The 13,575-nt window shown below is 37.6% G+C and overlaps 1 protein-coding gene across 1 annotated transcript; it reads right to left on the bottom strand.

The window, feature by feature from the left end:
• Positions 1 to 326: 326 nt before the first annotated feature.
• BBS5 (Bardet-Biedl syndrome 5) lies at positions 327 to 13,251 on the bottom strand. Its single transcript, XM_069781369.1, has 12 exons — positions 13,094 to 13,251; positions 11,332 to 11,414; positions 10,428 to 10,493; positions 8,538 to 8,587; positions 7,716 to 7,843; positions 6,693 to 6,828; positions 5,640 to 5,735; positions 5,070 to 5,132; positions 4,089 to 4,223; positions 3,891 to 3,974; positions 2,076 to 2,099; positions 327 to 1,960 (listed from the first exon to the last, which is right to left on the bottom strand). Exons 1-12 carry the CDS (start codon positions 13,153 to 13,155, stop codon positions 1,859 to 1,861), a joined length of 1,029 nt encoding a protein of 342 aa, XP_069637470.1. The 5' UTR covers positions 13,156 to 13,251; the 3' UTR covers positions 327 to 1,858.
• Positions 13,252 to 13,575: the final 324 nt, after the last annotated feature.

Genomic DNA, 13,575 nt, shown 5'->3' with positions numbered 1-13,575 from the left:
AATTTAAAAAACCTGAAAAAATCTGAATTTAAACTAAAAAAGCCTCAAATCAGACAAGTAGTTTGAAAAGTGAATGTGAATTTAGAAAAATTATGTATATGTTGAAGGTTTCACAATTTAGACTGGGAACATCTAGATTTTTATTAAAGGTAGTAATACAGATCCAAAACAAATTTGAAATTTTAAGTTGTTTAATGTACCTTGATGAAGGACTGTATTTTGCCTATCTAGAGAATGCTTTTTACCCATATGGCAAAACGTTCATTGAAGGTAATGGAAACAGGATCAAAACACAACTATTTGAATGCAACATCTACAACGAGGTATAACATTATCAAAGTTTATTGAAATCATGATTGCTTTTCAATATACGCAGTATCTCATTAAAATACATGCCTTGAAAGATTTTCTACAGACACCACAATTATACTCACACCACAGTTACTTTACTATAACAGTCAGCTGCTAAAACAACAGCTGAGAGGAGAGCTCATTTGACTTTTTCCATTTATAGAAAATAGCACAGAGGTCTTATCTCACTAGAAAACGTAACAGCTGCATCTTCCTTTAAACAATAAATGACTCATTTCTCTCTAACACGTAACATCATGAAGGTCTAATGACTCAGACACAGAAGCTATTTGTGTATGCACTTTTTTCTAGATGATTCCTTAAAAGAAGTGCTCTAGCCAAAAAAAAAAAAAAAAAAGAAAAAAAAGTAAAAACTGTATGAGGGTATCTGGATTACAATTAAGTATCTAGAATGATATGTGCTGAACATTTAACAAAATTATGAGACATGAAAACTAGTATTTGGAACAGTATTGTTTTTTGTCAAAGTTATCAGTAACAGCACAGCTGCAATGACACAGCCAATATGCCTTGATACAAAATGTTCTGCATATGATACTTCTATGTTGCACAACATACACAAATTATGGTTATTTGATTCAGATATAACCATTATGGGAAAGTACATCACTATATAGAAATACATGAATAAATTGAGCATCAAACCATATACCACATGCTGCCCTATCTCAAATGGTGGTCTCCGTGTACGTGGGAAGAGAAGCCTTCCTCTTCTGACATACTTCTAAGTAAAATGGCAGGCAGTGGCTGGTCCTGGCAGCCAATCACAGGGCAGTATGCAAACACGTGGGTCATGGAGTTGTTAAAAAAAATGATGGCTACCCGCCATAAAATGGTGGCTGAAACACCATTGACAGACCCTGTGTTGTTAGGGGAGGGGGCTTCCTGCTCTGACAACCTTCTGGCAGAAGCAGGATGAGGTGGCTGGTCCTGCCAATCACACGCCTGAAAACACCTGGGGTACGACTGTGTCAAAACCGGCAGTCAGCCAATCACAAAGCAGTATGAAAACACGGGGTATGGCATTTTACATAATGGCAGCTGAAGTAAAGTGGCAGCCACTATTCATGTAGCAGGTAGGGACTTCCAAGTCCTTATAGCCTGACAGACAGAGGAGGGACTCCTTGGGTCTTTGTACCATGTGACCAGAGGAAGGGCAGGGCGTCTGGGGCTTGTGGAACACGTGATGCCTGCGGGGGGCGGGGCTGCCACCAGCAGCTGAGGCCCTGCCCCTCCTTATATTAGATACTGGTTGTTACTTTCAGAAACGATGCAGTAAACACAAAGCTTTTACACATACGAGGGTTTTGAATAATCTTTCCTTTATGACATATCCTGAGGGCCTATTATCTAATATTTGCCTGCTCTTTAGCTTTAGCATGTTCTTTCTCTGCTACTCTGGTATTTCTAAGTTTTCTTCTACAGATCTCACAAGCCGAGTAAGAACTGAGTCTTTCCTTGCTTAGGAAACATGTGCCAACCTAAATCAGGTCATTACTTCCCAGAGTCCCTGGAGTGTGAATCCATCCTTCAGCTTCTCTATTGCAAGTCCTAGTTCTTCGGAAAAAATGGGCTCCCGATCATGTTGCTTTTTTGAATGCATGAGATATGATAGAAAATAAAACAAAGCAGAAGGTACTTTTTAATTTTATCACCCCATTTTAACAACATGAATTTGATAGTATGTAAAAAGGTGTTCTTACCTTGTTTTCATCAGCAAAGTAAGCCTGCAAAAGAAAGAAAAAAAGAACTAGCACCCTTGGAAAAAAAAAAGTTCTAAAACCAAATCTGCTCATAACTCCTTAGGGTCAAAATTGTATTTGATAGGTTTTCTTCAACAAACCAGTCTGTATGGGTTTTATTTTTGTTTTGTGAACAAGATCAGAGTTTTTTCTATGTTGAAATAATTTATAAAAGGGTTCTAACAGGAGTTGGTGATTATGTTATTTTTCATTAAATACCAATATTTGAATTTTTACCATTTAAAAATCTTTGTTTATTATGATGGAAATTTTCCTATTACATTTGTTACACTGACATACTTTGCAGGGAATAAAATGTTAATATGAAGGCAAAGTGACAGCATCCTAGCATTTTCTGCCTCATGTGCAGCAGCATTTATTATTCAATTTCAAAAACTAACTTAAAATGCAGAAGTAATATCAAAATTCAGTTAACATCATACTCAGTCTAAGAAATGAACACCGAGCAATTAACCAAATTTTTCTACTCTCAGATAGAGATCTGGGAAAGAGATACAATCTTTCCCATTCTGTGTGTGTGGAAATTAAGGCTCAAACTCTTCAGGAAATCAGATCTCTGAAAATATCCACAGCTCTAGAAGTATCTGAACAAGCAGGCTCTAGATCTTCACATTTACTAAAAGGAGCCTGATCTTGCTTCAGCTGCCCCTACGGACTGGCAAAGGGCAGCAAAGAAAGCATTTTCCTGCTCAGCTGGATCTTAAGCTATGCAAGACTCTACAGAACAGCATCACAGTCATGAAGTGTCATGGAATATTGGTGTGGAGCCACTCCTTGGGTCCTGGACAATCTATGCCTCCTATAGCAACCACATTCTAATCATTTACAGCTTCCAGTTTTTGTTTTAGAATATGCAAAGCACAGCTATTTGATCCAGGTGACAAAGGCACCAATAGAGCAAACAGAATCTACATTTAAAGAAAAGGTAGGTCTTAAATGTGCAAAAATTAAAAGGAAAAAAAAGGCAAAAAGTTAGGTAAAAGGAGGGAAAGGAAGAGATAAGAGCTTATCTGTATCACTAAATTATAGCAAAAGAAAAGAAGGTGGAAATAAAATTTGTGCTAGCGCTGCTAATTTACCAAATTTCAAAGATGAATTAAGAAAACATGTCAATTGTCAATATGTCAAGGCTAGCATTTGAAAACATGTGCAGTCTACCTGTACAGTCAATCATGCAGTCAGGTGTCACTGGGTTGCACAGTAAATATGCAAACTCCTAGAAAGAAGGTCATCAAGCAACCTAATGCATTGAAAAGTAAATTTTCCTGAAATACTGGGAGACAGATACTAATACAGTTTTCTAAACTGGTATTGTCAGGAGTGCAAAGGTTGTCAGGAGTGACTCAAAATTATTGCTGCCTTTCTAAAAATCTTTCAAGTTTGAATCTTAGATGAATGTTGAGCATACAGATATTACCATCTATTAATCTGCTCCAAGAGAAGGAAGACCTGTTATACTGCTGGTTTTCAAGCTATTCCTGATCTTAATGTGTTGAGAAACTACATACAACTATTAGTTTAAATATCTACTACTATTTATTTTGAATAATAGTTTGTTCTTAAATTAAAAATCCATGCACAGAATAAATTCCTGTAGTAATCAGGATTTTGAGTAAAAGGCATGTAGGTGTGTTTTAGATATAGAAAGTTCAGTTGCAGCTTGCCTTTAATAGAGGATTACAGTTGTACATTGCTTACAGTTGAATAACCAAACAAAAATTACTTTATTTTTCAGTCTTCCGTGGAGCAGCTTACCACAAAAGCATCTGTATGTTCATCAGATTCTATTTCCACATCATCTTGAACCTGCTCCACTGTTAGGTCTTCAAGAGGTTGAGGCTGCAAATTAATACACTGAAGTAAGTAAATTCACTTATCTAATATGTTTAATGTATTTTTATTACTCCTGTTAACACATTATTGTATCTAATTTAAAATAAATGAGTGGAGTACCTTTTCTTCCATTTCATAATCCACTCCAAATATAGGGTTAGCTGAATAAACTCTGTGAAGTGAATTAATTTCTTTCACTGCCTCCTGTAGTTTCTCCACAGGGTCTATTTTAAAACCAAGTACATATCCTCCACTCTATATAACAGAGAAAAAAGAAGACACATATTTATTAGTGTTGCTTACTATTTAAACAACTTTTTCCCCTTGATAGGGATTTGCAGTTTAATGATAGCAAATTTCAGTTTGCCGATAAAACATTATCTGTATTTTGGTATTATCTTATTTTTATTCTGCCACTTAAAACATTGGCAAAATAAAAACAATGACAATGTTTCTCTGTGAGGTAAATAAGCTTTGAACTGTTAGCCCATTATATAAATGGGGAACAAACTTCTTAGAAAACCAAAAGCAAACAAGGGTGGGAGAAATTCAGAAGTGATATTAATGATTTATTCCTAGCTACTCAGCAAATGTTTAGTCTGTTAGATCTTGATGTTGTTATTAAAGAAGCTTTCAGATACAGTAAATAAAGTCAGTTGAACTTTAAAAAAAAAAATCACCATTACAAGCATTTCTGATTAAGGTCAAATTGAAGAAAAATAATTTTGTCTCTTCCAGCAAAACAGACACACAAGTGAAAAAGATTAAAAATAGTGGTCTTAGTTAAGTATAGAAGTAATTAGATCCCAAAGATAATCTGTCAGAAGACACTGGTTTTAACAGTTATTTTACTTTATTTTAGCTAGTCATGCTGGCCTACTGTCGCTTCGCTTAGAGAAACCATAACTCACAATAGCCATATGGACCTTAACATACAGACATTTTAAGCAGTGCAGAGGACTTTTTTAAAAGTTGTGTTCAAAAGGCCACACAGAAGGAACAGTTTAAGTAACTTAAAAGTAGCTCTGTAACATTTCAGAATTGGAGAACTGTTATATATAAAAATGTAACCAATGAGAAAAGGCTATTAAAGCTTCTTACCTGCTGAGAACTTTCTATCACAAGCGCCAAGCCAAACTTTGAGTCTCTTATTTTTATTGAACGCTAATGGTAAAGAGGTAAAAACTGTTTGTTAAAAATTTTGGAATTACTTGAAAAAATCTGATTTATTTATTTTTACACTGTACTAATCACAATTACTGGTTCTGAAAGTTTGGCTACCATCGTTCTCTCCCGTTTACTCTTACAAATCTGAACCCCTGAACCTCAGGGAAAAGTGTTTTTATCAGAATTGGTAGCAGTGGTAACAGTTCATTTCTGAACATTAGGTTCACAGATCATTAATCCCAGTGTATGTAGGTGGCATGAAGCATCATAGTAAATAATTTTACAATTGGAAATACAAGCCATTATCAATATATGTACCTGGCCATGAAAGCCCCCCGTTAATCCGAACGGAAAAAAAAAATCTACCCTGTGGTTGATGCTGCTAAGACTAAATTTCTTCCTGACTGTGGGACATGAAATACTAATTTTGGTGAGCTGGGAGTTTTAACTGAAGACTTGAACTTATGCAATTTCATTTTGAAATGGTTGTTCCAAGATACTTACAATTTGTAGATATGGTATGCTGACATTAAAGCTGTCATTCATATTTGCATGCCAAACTATTCTCACATTAGTAATAAAAAACGTTCCCAAATTTCCCTATTAAAGAAAAGGTATGTTAGAACTGCTTTGAAGTCTTGAGACTTTTTTCCAAACACAATGATTACTGCTATCCATTTAAACACAAGCAGGATACAGCTTCATATTTAATTCAATAAAAGCCTGATTCTTTCCCACCAAAACCTGTTGAAATGCTTCTATTGATTGCAAGGAAGCAAGATCCAATCTTTAAAGGATACAGCAGCCGAGTCAAATCACAGTCCAGCAGGCCTCATGGGAGTACATGAGGCATCTGAGAGTGTTCTTAACTGTACTGATCTGGAATTGGCATATAGCATAAGTATAATGGCATGTGGGTTAAACTTAAGCAATTGTGGAGATGTGTGCCAAGGGAATGTAGAGGAAAGAACTTTTTAGCTTGTCAGGGGGGATCCTGTTTCCACTCTGGACTAAAATTGCACAGACAGAAATAACAGCTCCCATTTTGTTTCATGGCTCTGGGAAATACTTGCAACTAATGCTCTGTAAAATAATGGAAATGTTTTCTACTTTTTCCTTAAAGTCTTGATTCTTCCATGTTTTAAGACATAGATTCCTATTCCAGTATTTTCAATTTCCAGTAATCAGAAGACAATATAGTCTTACACTGTGGTCATAGCTGCACGTAAACATACAAATATTCAGCAGAGCACTTTGGAAACAACATGATTGTCTTTCAGGGTGATACAAAGCTTTAGACTCATAAATACATCTTTTTAACAGGAACCGTAGATCTACTTCCTTGCATATTAACTGAGTCACATAGACTTCAGGTTGCCAAAAAGACACTTTGTTGTACTGAGTAGCAAATATATGGGATCAACTTCTCTGCATGCATTAGCTGATGAACTGAATGAAGGGTAATTCAGGTTACAAAACTATAGTAGTACAACAGCTAGATAAAAGCCAAAACATTTTAACTTTGCTTTGTCAACATAGTCTCATTTTTCACTATACCTGGTCACTTGATAAATTCCAAACTCCATTGATTTTGTCATATATTTGTTCTTGTGGTAATAATCTCAGTTGCTTGTTTTGAATCAGTGCACTTCTCAGCTTAAGGTCACGATACATTTTAGAAGTTTCATAAGCTCTGCAAAAAATAAAAAATTTACGTTACCATTTCAGTGTTTTCTATTATCTTTGTTTTAGCACTAATATGAAATGTTGTATATTTTCAACTTTTCTTATCACCACATTGCACAAAAATGAGAGTACTATTAAAACTTCATCAACATAAAGCATTATATTTCAGCTTTCCTTAATGAAGTTATCTTTAAACTTAAAAGGATTTTTTTGACATCTGTTTTGATCTTCTGTATTGTTCATGTGTATACTATTTCTTTCTTTTCTTTAAGATAGTAATCTCCCAGCACCTATTGCAAAGCATAAGTCTTCTGGGTCCCATGTTACACATGGTATGGACATCAAGAATCCTTTATTTTTCAGTGCTGGTTAAGTCAAAAACATCCAATATATGTACGTCAGTATCCATAGCTCTTAAACAGAAACCTATGTTAATGTATTATGCACACATTCATTCAGATGACTTATCTTTAGGTGGGAAACATCCACTGTTTTGTAGCCAATTAGAGTTTTGACAAGGATTTAACTCTTCATTTCCATTTCATGGTCCAAAATTATGGGAAATTATTATAGACAGAAATTATAGATAGAAAATGCAGACTGAAATTAGCTCTTTTGTACTTTTATTTGTTCAGATAGTTTATACACACAAGGTGTATAACATGTTATCAATGACTGGTATTAATACACATTAATTTTCATTACGCACAGTTATTTACTAGAATTTGTGATCATTCTCTCCCTTCCTTCCAGAGATTGTATTCTCCTCTTTTAAGAAAGTTTTCTGATTGTTAAATATGGGCAGTTATATACTCAATCCATCTACAGTATTAATCACACATATTTGATTCTTTGAATTTTGTAAATGAACAAACACTATTTTAAGTATGCTACCTGTGTACAGCAATAACTGAAGTGAAGAGTCTGGGACTCCCAGGGACAACATTGGTAAATATGAACTCAAACCGTGTGTTGTTACATTTAGTCAATATATACAGAGCTTCTGTCTGCCCTCGTAATTTCTGTAAGGAAAAAAATGAAATTTATCATTCTGACAATATAGTAGCTTGACTGTACAGGCAATAAATAATCTTGACATATTTTCTAAATTCTTGTTCTAAATAGTATATCTGAAGGTGTAATCCTGATTCTACCACTGATCTACTGCTGTCTTCATCTTAACTCAGTTTTTCTGGAGAAACTAGCAGTTCCATCAACAGCAGAGCTAATGAAGCTTGCCTGCTATACATTTGCAGTATCATGACTGAAACAATATTTTTGGCTTTGTTACCATGTGGCTGTCTGGGGAATCTACATAATCTCCCTGCTAGTTCTTTGCTGCAAGACAAACAAATGGCTTCACAGTTGCATGTAATTCAGGCTATGCATTTGAGAGCTTTCTTGCACAAAATTAGTGCCTCTTTAGACCTTTGTTACATTTAGACACAATGAGCCAACATGTACTTGACTTACCTAGAGGGAAGAAGAATCACCAAACAGTGTGATTACATGAGCTTTACTGTCTTAGGAAACTGACTAAACCCACAATCCTATAGAAATTTAAAACTCTCTCAACTTTTAAAACTAAACTTCCATTACTATTCTACTACTGTTCTTGCAAGTAAACTTTCAGATTATTGTTGATATAGTGCAATAAGTATAAACAATTAATTACAGCTTCTTTTATTATTTTAAAGAGTATTTTTTGAAACTTACTGAGTTGGCAGTTCTTGTAGTTATATTTATAATGCAGTTGTAACCAACAGCTAAAAGTCAGGGGAGAAAAAAAAAACCAGTTTTGAGAACAAGAAAAAATTATAGTCAAAATAACAAAGTACAATATTGAATTGTGTAGCACAGCTTTGGATACTATTTTTGAGAATTACACATTGTGGTTAATGCCTGAGCCCTCATCACAAAATCGAAAACTAATTTAAGCTGGAAAGGACCTTGGGAGGTTGTCTGGTCCAATGCTCTTCCTAAAGCAGGACCAACTCCATCTGGCTGCTCAGGGTACTGTTCAATTGAGTTTTGAGTATTTCCAAAGAAGGAGATTCCACAACCACTCTGGGAGCCTGTTCCACTATTTGACTGCCATCACTGTGAACATTTTTTCTCCTAATATCTAATCAGAATTTCCCTTTTTCAGCATTTGACTGTTGCCTCAAGAAGGTTTGTTTCATCATGATGTTGCCCATAATTTTTACCCTTATAAATAAAACTTTCTACATCAATGTAATACTTTGTAGAAGAGCTAAGGAGATGACAAAGAAAAAAAGCAACAAAATGGAAAGTATAAGTGCAGAAGAAACAAAAACAAGGAAAAAAGTTATAAATTTCACTTTGCCTCTTCTACAGTAGCGCTCTGATACAAAATAAAAACAGAAACAATCCCAGCTGTTCTTCCTAAAACAAATGGATGCACTAAAATGGTGCTGGGGTAAATCTGAATGTCAATGACAATCCCGTTACTGATACCAATAGTAGCACTGCCAGGTTAAAAAAAAAAACAAAACCAAAAACCAAAAACCAAAGGAGAACTAGAATTTGCTTTGGGAAGATTCTGCTTCTTCAAAGGCTCAGATGTAGCTGCAGTTATGTAGATAAGAATATTCAGTCTTTACAGAATTAATACTTATGAAAATACCAGAAAAAGACTTACTTCCTAGGTTGCTTATGAGAAATTTTCTAAAACCAAAAGAAACAGCAATGGTCAAAAATGGCATTCAGTAAAATATTTTTTTTGTGTCTGTATATTCCCTTATGTAAGAAATAATGCATTATCTTGAAAGCTAGAGAGTATTTTAAACTCTAAAAGCCATAGGTTAGACTTCCTTGAGCTTCTATAGGGCTGAACTACTCCATAAGTTTCTTTGTGATCTCCTCTAAAAATGTCTATTCTAAAACTTAAACAAACAAGCAAACAATTTATAAATACATATAAAATTTGTATGCATGTGCATGTATGAGCAAATGCAGAAAAGCAAACAGGCAGAGGGCATAAGTTTATATACATTATGAACAGAATACAGATTTTCAATATTGAATGACTATTGGGAATTAAGCACTGGGAATAATCTGGGTACAAAGTAAGTGCCTCCCGCCCCTGTTTCAGCAAATTAAATTAAATATGAGTAGACCTGCTAGCTACTCATACAGTTAAAATTAGAAGCTTATTCAGAGCTTACAATAGTAAGTCTGGAAAGGCAGGTACTTATGGGGAATAAAAACTGTAGGACAATACATAATGTGAATAAACAGGTGGCAACAAGAGGTATGAGTAAAGCAAAGTGTGAAGAAACTCAAACTTTTGTTTCTTTCTAGAAAAAAGATGAATCCCACATAGGGTAAATGAAAAGTACGCCTGAAGTATTCTTCAATTTCTATTCCGAGAGATTAAAATTGAATATTAACATTTTGCTATGAATTATTATAACAGTTCCTATATTACAAATAGATTCATTAGTAACAGTTTATTTCGGACTTTACAGAGCAATAGAACTACACTTTACTACTCTGTACTGTAATCAATACTACTGCAAAAGAATAGCATGCCACCACAAAGGAAACAAAATGTGCAGTTGTTTAACAGGAGATGATACTCACAGAGATTGACTCTGGGCAATGACAATGAGCGCCAAATAATCCGCAAATTTGTCACAAGCAGTCTACCTGGAAATAAAGAATGTAGATATTTTTAATTTGAATAACTTCGATTAAATTAAATGTTCCATTCCATTCCATACCTCTAGTTTTGAAACACCAGAATATTCTTTCCCCTTGATAGGAAAAAGAAGAAAAGCACAGGACACCTTAGCAGAAAAATCACTAAACGCTTTTGGTTTTTTTGAATGCTAGGAGAGAAAATCCAGCAAGGAACAACCTCTAATATATACCAGCATTCCTCAAAACCAAACCAAGAACAGTTACTGATTTCAAATCCACCTCCCTATGGCAAAAATGCGGAGACACAGTCAGTGCAGAACTGCTCCAGGGAGAAGGGGAAAGCAGTGAGTTAACTATCGCAGCTGTCTTCATGAATAACCTCACCCCTCTATGTCACATGCAAATTTCTTCGATTCTGTACCCTACACAGCAGCACATCCAACCCCAGGAAGGGTCATCTCAGCATACTGGCAGCTTCATAATCTTGCACACTATATATATATATTCCTCACTGATTCAGTTTAAACCAGATGAGGAGAAACTAAGCATTAAACAGGATTACAGCAAAAGATCACCACAGTGTTTATAAATAGATTATTCTTACGAGACTTTCAATTCTAAACAGATCTCGAGACAAGATTATCACCTTCCTATAACTTTGAACAAGAGATCCTATTTGAAAATACTCCAAGGGGAGACAGATCTGTGAAACAGGCAGGATCTATTTTCTGCAACAGACCATTGATACAGAGTTCAGTGGAAACCAAACAGGGCTTTCATGAACCTTTCATTTAACAAAGGTTAAATATTAGAAAGTTTACAATTTCCCTGGGTATGCAGTTACCTCTGTCTCCATTGTTTCCTTTGGTATCTTCAACAGACTCTAAGCAGTCTATGAGGACCTCTCCAGGTCTCATTTTCATTTGTCTAAAAGAAAAAAAAAAAAAGAAGAAAAAAATTACCTGATGAAAAATAGATTAGATTTATCCTCCAGAAGAAGGCCATTTCCATTTCCCCACTTCACTTTCCTTTCTCCTTTTTTTGCGTAGGGCACTACACAATGAAAAATGCACATATGCACCCATACACAGAAATCAACATTATATACCTGAAATTGTTATCACTGCATCTGGCATATGAAAAATATTAATACCTTTATTATTAAATTATAACAGTAATTAAGTAATTATGTAGCAAGTGTGACCAAGCAAACTATATCCCAAAATAGGGAGAAAGTGTGTGAAAATGTGAGGGAAAAGCAAAAAAGTTGCATTCACATCATTTTTAATGGATAGCGTTTGTTGCCTCTTGCTGTACTTTTAGGTCGTAAGGAATGGAGCTAGGATCAGGAAAGAATAGACGCCAGCAAAGGAAATATCAGATGTATACTGACATGCGGAATACTCTGCTAAATTTACCACAAAGAGTGTGGTTTGGTTTTTTGTTGGGTTTTGGTTTGCTTGTTGGGTTTTGTTTTGGTTTTTAATTTTGCTTGATTTAACTGGTCTAACCACTTAATTACATAACAGATGTAGTGTGAAATTTTGTTGTATTTTAATGGTATTGTGCAAAGCAGCCAAAACTCTTCAGTGTGTTGGCATGACAGAAACAAAATGCATTATCAGGAGGGGAATTCTACGAGATACTACTGGAGATTAGGATCAAGACACTAGGTATGGAGTCAACAGCACATCACCAGAACAGCACAAAATATATTATACAGGAGGTAGCAAGAATAGTAACATTAGCATTAAAGAAAATACGAAAGCAGGCTCTGTCTACACGACAATTTTACAAGAAAATAAGACAGAACTGCTTAAACATCCAAAATGCAATTTCAAGTTTCTAAAACTACTGCAGCCAACATGTCTGAGGGACAAGGGGTGTTCTCAGTAGAGTCAACCGAGTAGGAAGGAGATGAAGCATGATGGTACGCTTTCAGCCTCCACCCCCAAAATCATCACCAACTAGCTGCTATTTTGTAGCTCCATACTACAGAAGCCATGCAGGGTTTTGCCACAGAAAGCCGAGCGTAAGTTTTATGTCTGAGAGAAGGCTGACAGCTCATCAGAGGTCAAGGCCCACTGGAGTGCGGAAGCACTGCCTCCACCAGGAGGTACCCGACAACCCTTCAGCTCTGGCCCCTCAGAGGCTGCAGAGCCACTGCCCGCTTCCGTCAGCTCAGGCTGCCGACGCCACGGCAGGGTCACCGAGTCCTTGTTACCAGTGACTGGTACCGTCCCCTCAGACGCACACCGTAAGTTCTTCTTCTCAGCGCCGGGTAACGCTACAGGCGGCTGGGAAGAGAACACCCTTCCCTCAGTCCTCTCGTGTGCAACCTATTTATTTTTTTCTTTTATTGACTGGAAACGGCGACTAGACTCCACCTACCACAAACTCCCCAGCCGGCCCGCGCGGTGCCAACGGCCACGCAAGGCTCTTCCCGCCCTGCCAGGAAAACACGCTTCCCGCCCTCCGCCCCGCCACACTGGCCAGGCTCCCAGCATCCATCGCGCCACTAATGGCGGCCGCGCTCGGCCTTCTGGCAGACGCCGGGCGGGTCCGAAAGCCCTGCTGTAAGGGGAGGGCAGGGCAACGACACTCACTGCGGGGAGATGTCGAAGCGGACATCTCTGTCCTCCCACAGCACATCCAGCACCGCGCTCATGGCTGCCGGCCGCGGCGCACACCGCTCCCTCTGGCGAGCCCGCGCGCCGCCGTGGCAACGCGGGCGGTGTCTCGCGCTCCCGCGGCGATCGGGATTGGCTGCGGCGCTGCACGTGGCGGGGGCCGTCCGCTCTCCCGCCTACCTTAGCCCCGGCTGGGCTGAGGCAGCGGCCGCGGGCGGCGCCGGGCTGTGTGGCCGCGGGCGGGGCCGGGCTCGCTCCGCCCAGCGCCTTCCCCGCTCTGGCTGTCGTGCCTTGTGGCCGGCTGGGTGGCGTGGTTGTACGGCCTCGGCAGCGCCGGCGGCCTGGCGCTTGTGAACGTCTGTGAAGGAGAGCGGAGTGCTCCGAGTCGTTGGAGCGTGTAGCAGTTGCAGCTTTTCCTCGCGCTTTAGTTTTGTCTGGTAGAAGGTAACATTTGTATT

Source organism: Haliaeetus albicilla, chromosome 4, assembly GCF_947461875.1.
Source record: "Haliaeetus albicilla chromosome 4, bHalAlb1.1, whole genome shotgun sequence".
Classification (NCBI taxonomy): Eukaryota; Metazoa; Chordata; class Aves; order Accipitriformes; family Accipitridae; genus Haliaeetus; species Haliaeetus albicilla.
This window is presented reverse-complemented; position numbering and strand designations above follow the sequence as displayed.